This window comes from Corvus brachyrhynchos, unplaced genomic scaffold (assembly GCF_000691975.1).
Source record: "Corvus brachyrhynchos isolate BGI_N302 unplaced genomic scaffold, ASM69197v1 scaffold144, whole genome shotgun sequence".
NCBI classification, from domain to species: Eukaryota; Metazoa; Chordata; class Aves; order Passeriformes; family Corvidae; genus Corvus; species Corvus brachyrhynchos.
Window position 1 is genome coordinate 56,145 of NW_008237406.1, and position 7,510 is coordinate 63,654.

The following is a 7,510-nucleotide window of genomic DNA, read 5'->3' on the forward strand; positions in this document are numbered from 1 at the left end:
AGCTCAGGGCAGAGACAGAACATGATCTCTAAGTTTGAAATGTCATGAAAAGCTGATGTAGAGGCATGAAAAAAGAGCGAGTTATGAAGGAGGTGCATGTGGAACAAATAATGGGTAGAAATGTCTGCAACGAACTGTTAAGAGTAGTAACAAAGGCCATTGATTTAAACTGAACAGACATGCAGGCCAGGAATAAGAGTTTGGGTTGTTTTGGTGAGGGTTTTTTAACCTCAGGTTGATTAATCCTTAGAATTTATTTCTCTTCCCTTTTTTCATACTGTCTCTACATGGTTTTGAGCACAAAACAGATGCCTTCCTAAGGGAGGTGTTCTCCCCCCAGCACACCTGGTCAGCTCAGGCAAACACTCAATCCCTTCCCAAGGGTTAAAACTGATACCCTCAAAAATTCTTCTGATCTTGAAACAGTGTTCTTTCGCCGTCCCAGCTGCACTATGGCAGCACCACAGACACTCCCGAGAAAATCGATTTTCTGTCATGAGCACAGGGGAAGACACTCAGGGAACTCCTGCAAAAGAAAAACCTGCACTTTTTAGGCTGTGCAGTGGTTACATTACCCCGATGAAAGTGAAATCCTTGCAGTGGAGGCTTAGAGATGGTCTATGGCAAAACCTGAATCACAGCACAGTAATTCTAAAGTGCTCCTAGGAAAAACATACTCCTTTAATCAGAGGTAATGGTGGTGCAAACCTACTGTAGTGGCAGGCTGACAATTTCTGTGGGGGAAGAGGAGATGAATATATTAATGATTTGAGGTCAGACTTGACAAAAAGCTTTGATGAGGATCTTTTCTTAGTTTGAGGCCATTGCATTCAGACTCTTTCCAAATGAATCTTTTAAAAGGTTTGTTTTGAAGCAAAGCATTACTTAAAAATCATGTTATCTTTTGAAAGGCAAAATACGGAAAAAAACCCTCAAATGATATTGTTTCCTGTCCAATAAAATTCCTTATTCGTTTTTTGCCCTCATTAAGTAAAAACTTTCTTTGCTAAGGTTGTACACCAGGTTTTTGAGCAGTCTTTTTGTGCTGCTTTGGTTGCACTGCCTGTGCTGCAGGACATTCATACCCAGGACTAGAGTCCACCCCTGTGGCCAAAGCTGTGAGTGAGTCAGGAGTCACAGCACTGTGATGGAAAGGATTACGCTCACTTTCCACAGCTCTCCAGACGCTGGTTGTCTTCTCTTAAGGCATTCCAACTTTCATGTTCCCCTAGACCCTTTGCATTCGATGGTCACAACTGATGGCAATTCCATGCTCCAGTCAGAAGGTTGTACCTTCCATTGTAGGAAGAGATGTGTAGTTAAGCACCATGTCTTTTTTAAAAGAGGGAAACAAACCCTGTCTTACGATGGTTCATATTTTTTTTAGGTAGACAACCTGCACAGTCTGTGGCGTCTCCAGTGTGAGAGGCTTCTAGGAGCTGCCAGAGAAGTGTCTGTCAGGTAAAGCAGAGCCTGCCTGAGGGTCAGGGAAACCTTCCCAGAGATCCAGCAATGCCAGACTGTCCTGGGGATGAGCCTGCAGCCAGCTGCAGATAACACTGCCCACAGGGAAAACACTTGTGGCCTGGCACATGATAAAGCTGGCGGTAAAGCTGGCCCTGCTTTGGGGATCAAAGCCCACCAAGGCATAGACAGGCAGAAATAAGGGTGAGGAGGGGTTCTCAGGCTCACTCAGCAGCAAAGCCACAACACCAACCATGGCACAAAGCCTGCACGCTCTGAGGCACCAAGAAGGTCTCTTTGCCTTTCCCCCAGGGTTCATCTCTTTCTTTTCCCAGGTGTTTAATTTCCCTTTCTGCTCACGGGTTCTGGTTTCTGTTTGCACCCTGTGCCCGGGGCAGGTCAGCAGACCTGGGGCAGGGGAGCACAGAACGCGCCTCACCCACGGGCTGGGCACACAGAGCCCTCGGAGCCTCTGGGGGTTTCTGACAGGCCATGGTTACACTGCTGTGCCTCACACTTCTTCCTAAACACACCCTGCACATGCTTCCACTGATTTAATCAGATGTACAAACCATATTTGTCCCTTAAAGCCACACAGGGTTCAGAAGCTCCCAAAAAATCCACGGTGGTAGAGGTGCTGATGAGTGCCTGGGGTTGTTTGTCATAATATCATCATCTGCAGTGGGATTGTGATATGGCTGATAGTTTTCAGGACAGGTTTTTGACTGCCAGCCAATTCCTTGCAATGGTGAAACAGAACTATAAATACACAGAGCTGTTGGGAAAATACACATGGTGTTTCACAGACATTTAGGTATAACAACAATAGTTCTGTGAAGATTAGTCACAAGGAAATATTTCCAGAGTGTAGGATGAGGTGCTATACTGTGAAAAGGCACAAGAGCCATCTGCTAAACACACAGAAAAGAAATCATCAGAAAAATCTCCATCAGAAACCTCTTATCTGATTTTTATTTATAGTCAAACACACTCGTACTGCATTTTGGGAGGGAGGATTCCTGTTGCAGTCACAAGAGCCTGTCCTGCAGCTCACCTAAATGAATTCATAGATTATGGGAGAATCTTTCAGTGAAAAAATACTGAAATTTCTGTCAAACAGTCATCACCTTTCTCTGGAAGTGGTGTTATATTAACTGGATATTGTGTTTCAAAGACATGGAAGAGACAGAATGAAAAGATTCCAGTAAAAAATTGCTGAAGCACAACAGAGGACATGAAACAAATGACTCCAAACTTGGAACACATCAGCTCACAGATGTGATGTAGAAAGAAGACACTGGTTTGCAACATAAAAACATGCAAGCACCGAAGAAGTTGTTACCAAGTGAGAAGATAAAGATGCAACATTGCATCTGTCTTTGGACAAGGGGGAAAAAGACAAAGAAGTAAAGGGTTTGGCCCTAACTGACCCAGACCTACAAGAAAATTATTGGGAATTAGAACTCTTTGCTCACTAAAAATAAAATCAAACGCTTTGAGGAGTTTAGTATAACCTCCAAAAGAATGGTGAAGAGATTGCATAAAAACATACTTGAGAAAACTTTTGGTAAAACAACTGAAACAGCATATCCTCGAAGAAATGTCATGTTTTTCTGTAAATCTTCCATGCTCATCTCACAAAAGTGATTTACCAGAGTCCAGTTTTAAGAAAAAGCTTCTGTCGATGACACAAACTGGAGTTTAGGTTCATAGAATTGTCCTTTACTTGGACAGGAGCTGTATGTCACCAACAATACTAACCCAAATCTGATTCTTGTAAGAAAAAACGTGCATTGCCTCTTTCAGAGTCCCACAGAAGATGCCATTTTCTTGCTCAGACTTAGACCCCAGCAGAACAAAACAGGACGAATACACACACGCCACACACCGCACCGTAAATCCCCACATTTCCCTGAACACACCGGACGAGCACGAGCTACTAATGGGGAAGAATGTCCTGTTCTGGGGCGTGAGCTGGGGGTGTTGCTGCAGTGCTGGTGCTGACCCTGGCTGTGCTCCTTGCAGAGAGGATGGCTGGCACCTGACCCCATCAGAGCGGCACAGTCCCCGTGTGTGCCATCGCTGGGCTGTGTGGCACCAAACACAGCACCGTCGCCAACATCTCCACTTCTGGGCAGCACCAGTAATGGCCTGCAAGGGATGTGGATAATATCAACACTCACAAAAAAAAAACCCCCAAACCAACCAAAACCAACACTGCTGAACAACAGGAAGCCTAAGATATGCCTCAAGTTTAGTAGTGTATCATTATATTTAACTCATCAGTGACCAACAGCTTTGCAGGTCCACCTACGGGACCTGCTGGTTGTACGGACTCTGCCACTGGGAAAACTGAAAATATTTTCACCATGCAAGCAGTAATAATCTCCTGATTACTGCTGTACTGGAAATACTCCTAATTCTGTTACAAACTGGCAGGCTGACGGTTAGAAAGTAATTACAGGTCTTCTTCTCTGTAGATTGACTTTGCTGGCCGGACTTGCCAAAACTAATGTGGATAGGGATCTGACATCTTTTAATTTTATTAATTAAGTAATTTGTAGTATGCTAGCTAAAATATATTCTTAGAGAAATACCAGAGTTGTGCATAAAGCAAATCACTACCAGTACAAGGTAGCTGAGGACTGACAGAGTTGCAAAGACCCCTTTCTAAAGCCTAACGTCTTTATTTTCCCTGGCTTCATACAGCCTGCAGCTTTCTGCAAATAACAATGCCATTAAACCAAATCCTGTATTTTACAAGAAGCACTGCCCAGCTGGCAGGTCAGACAATCCCTCTGATGTCCATGAAGCTGTGAGAGCACCCAGGCTGCAAACAAAGAGCTCTTCTTCATCTAAACTTAAATGTCTATCTAGCTGAGCAATTCGATGCTGGGGCTCTTTCCTGCCTGACTCAGATGTCTCAGTGGGGCTCAGTGCCCTTTCAGATCTCACTGGGCCCCATTTCCCTGATGGCCCCCAGCAGCACAAAGCACGGTGCAATGTGGGGCACGTTCAGCACCAGAGCCTTCCTTCCTTCCTAAAATTCAATGCAGCATATAAACCAAGAATAATTACACTTTTAGCTTCACAAACCATCCAGGTCACTGTCCAGGGGACACAGTAATGCCTCGGGTTTCTCTCTCTGCAGTGCTGACTACCCCGACCTGCGCAAGCACAACAACTGCATGGCCGAGTGCCTGACGCCGGGCATCTACTCCCGCCTCAGGGACAAGATGACCCCCAACGGGTACACCCTGGACCAGTGCATCCAGACTGGGGTGGACAACCCCGGCCACCCCTTCATCAAGACAGTGGGCATGGTGGCCGGGGACGAAGAGTCCTATGAGGTAAGAGGATTCCACAGGACTGGCTGGGTCTGTGCTCGTGGTGCTGTTCCTGTCGGATGAAGACAGATTCCCAGAATGGAGCATGTTCACAAGAGAAATTGTGTCCCAGAGGGTACACTGGGGGCAGGCTGGTGTTTTCCCTTCTTTTGCGCATTAGGAGAAGCAGGGACATGTGGTATTACTATACGTGCCCCCTCTGCTGCAGCTGAAGGTAATAAAATGTACCCCCTTGGCAGCAGCTGCTACCTGCCTCCAGCAGCTGCCTTCCTTCCTACAACTAAACCTAATTTATGGAAAAACTGTCCAACTCTGAGACACACAAAATGAACATGATGTGGAAATCACATTGTGAATCAGCACAGGCAGAAGCAAAGCAGACATATCTTCTGGGCAGTGCCAGACATCACTAAGCCATAGCCTTTGGATCACGAGGAAAACTGAAGGCAAACAGCATCAGGGTGGACAGTTCATTTAGCTCTGCAATGAGAAGAGGAAAACAGAAGAAAGTCCTTATTGTTATTGATCCCTGTGGTCTGCTTCCTTCATCCACCTGCAGTGGTGCCTGTTCCTGTGCAGCCTCCCCACAGTGTCCCAGTGAGTGTGGGCTGGATATCTGCCACTCCAGACTCTCAGCTCCTGGGTTTGGTGTGCCTGTCCAGGTGTGCACTGCTGCTCCCCGGCAGGGAGCTGTGCTGGGGCTCACTGTGGGCACAGCTGAGCCAAGTGGCTCTAACCAGGACTCTTCCCATGGCAGGGCAGACTCAGGGTACTCCTGCATGACCTAGAACCTAGAGGCAAGTGGCTGGGGGGGCTCTGGAGTGTGTTCTGGTTGGCAATACACCCCAAACCCCAGCCTGGCTGTTCAGTCCCTGTCTATGGTAACTGCAGACAGGGCCTTCTGTCTGGAGCTGCTGCGAGGACACGTTCCTGTGATGCTGCAGACTCTCTCTATGTTCTCTTGACTCCGCAGGTGTTTGCTGAGATTTTTGACCCTGTCATTAAAGCGAGACATAATGGCTACGATCCACGGACAATGAAGCACCACACGGACCTGGATGCATCCAAGGTAGGACTGAAACAAAACAATGCCACAAGAAAGGCTCTGAGCTGCTTATTCCAATGATGATGCTGTATGCAACAGTACTTTTACTTTTCTAGATCCAACTGTGAAGACCCAATTTTATGTTTAAGGAAAATGAGATGCCAGTCATGGCCCTGTCAGCTGCAGCCCTTGTTCTCAGCAGGGAATAAGTGCCAGCTGTACCAAGCATTTGGGACACAGCCTCACTGGGCACCTGGGTCTGTTCATGAGCTTAGAGAACACAGAATCATCAGAAAATGGTTTGGGCTGTAGGGGATCCTAAAGCCCATCTCATTCCCAGCCCCTGCCATGGGCAGGGACACCTTCCACTATCCCAGGGTGCTCCCAGCCCCATCCAGCCTGGCCTTGGACACTTCCAGGGATCCAGGGGCAGCCACAGCTGCTCTGTACTCCTCCCAGGATACCTGTCCTTGCTTCCACCCTCTGTAGATTTCCTGTTTGCATCTGAGCTTGTTCAGGAGCTCCTTGCTCATCTACACAGGCATCCTGATGTTTTTTCCTGGTGCCCTCTTTGTTGGGATGCATCACTCCTGAGCTTGGAGGGGTTGATCCATGAATATTACCCAGCTCCTTGGGCCCCTGTTCCCTCCAGGGATTTACCCCATGCTGCTTGGCCAAGCAGATCCCTGGAGAGGCAGAGGTCTGCTCTCCCGCACTCCAGTTAGTGATCTTGCACTCCAGCTGGTCACTGCTTTAAAGGATGACACCCCCCCCTCATCTCCCCTGCCTGCCTTCCCAGGAAGCCTGTATCCTTCCACTCCAAGTCACAGGAATGTCCCTCCACATCCCCATGATGCCGGTGAGGTGGCACATCTGACCCCTCCTGCTTATTGCCCATGCTATGGTGTGTTTGTATAGAGACATTTCAGCTGGGCCTCCAATGAAGCCACCCATTCTCTGGTGTGGAGGAATTCCTTGGGCTGGAATTCCTCGGGCTGGAGTTCCTCAGATTAACATGGGTCTAAGGCATGCAATGAAAGCAGGAGTTGAATCCAGTACCCCCACATACATAGGGTCAAACTTTATGTGCAGCTCAGTACTTCCTTCATAGTTCAGCTACGCTGTGCTCATTTTGAGCTTCCCTCTTCCAAAGGATTTCCTTACCTGGCCCTCTGCCTCTGCCCATATCCCTATTTTCCAAAAGCCACGTGGACTCCACATTTGGGGACCATGCAGGACCAGCTGGTCACTCCAACATGTTCGTTCAGCCAGAGAAAGGTGTTGGTCCTGAAAACAACTCCTGGTGCCCAAAGCTCTTGAAGGGCTCCCGCTGTCCTGAGTGGAGAGGATGCCGGGGCTGGGCAGAGAGAAGCCCCTCTTTGTGCACGACGGGATTTGGGTTTTAGAGGCGGATGGAAGGCGAGCACTGAGCCCTGTCTCCCCGCAGATCACCCAGGGCCAGTTCGATGAGCGCTACGTGCTCTCGTCCCGGGTGCGCACCGGGCGCAGCATCCGCGGGCTCAGCCTGCCGCCCGCCTGCACCCGCGCCGAGCGCAGGGAGGTCGAGAACGTCGTGGTCACCGCGCTGTCCGGCCTGCGGGGGGACCTGTCCGGCAAGGACTACAGCCTGACCAGCATGACCGAGCGCGAGCAG

The 7,510-nt window shown here is 48.5% G+C and overlaps 1 protein-coding gene and 1 long non-coding RNA gene across 2 annotated transcripts in view; both read left to right on the plus strand.

The window, feature by feature from the left end:
- Positions 1-3,523, plus strand: part of LOC108445862 — a 7,189-nt gene extending 3,666 nt beyond the window's left edge. The window contains exons 2-3 of the long non-coding RNA XR_001860893.1: positions 1,388-1,461; positions 3,490-3,523. This is a non-coding gene — a long non-coding RNA (uncharacterized LOC108445862). The remainder of the gene's footprint in view (positions 1-1,387; positions 1,462-3,489) is intronic.
- Positions 3,524-4,601: 1,078 nt separating this feature from the next.
- LOC103613262 (creatine kinase S-type, mitochondrial) overlaps positions 4,602-7,510 on the plus strand; it is a 13,355-nt gene continuing 10,446 nt past the window's right edge. The window contains exons 1-3 of the mRNA XM_017730824.1: positions 4,602-4,814; positions 5,785-5,880; positions 7,304-7,510. The exon at positions 7,304-7,510 is cut by the window's right edge and continues 7 nt beyond it. Coding sequence (XP_017586313.1) covers positions 4,653-4,814; positions 5,785-5,880; positions 7,304-7,510 — 465 coding nt within the window. The 5' untranslated portion in view covers positions 4,602-4,652. The remainder of the gene's footprint in view (positions 4,815-5,784; positions 5,881-7,303) is intronic.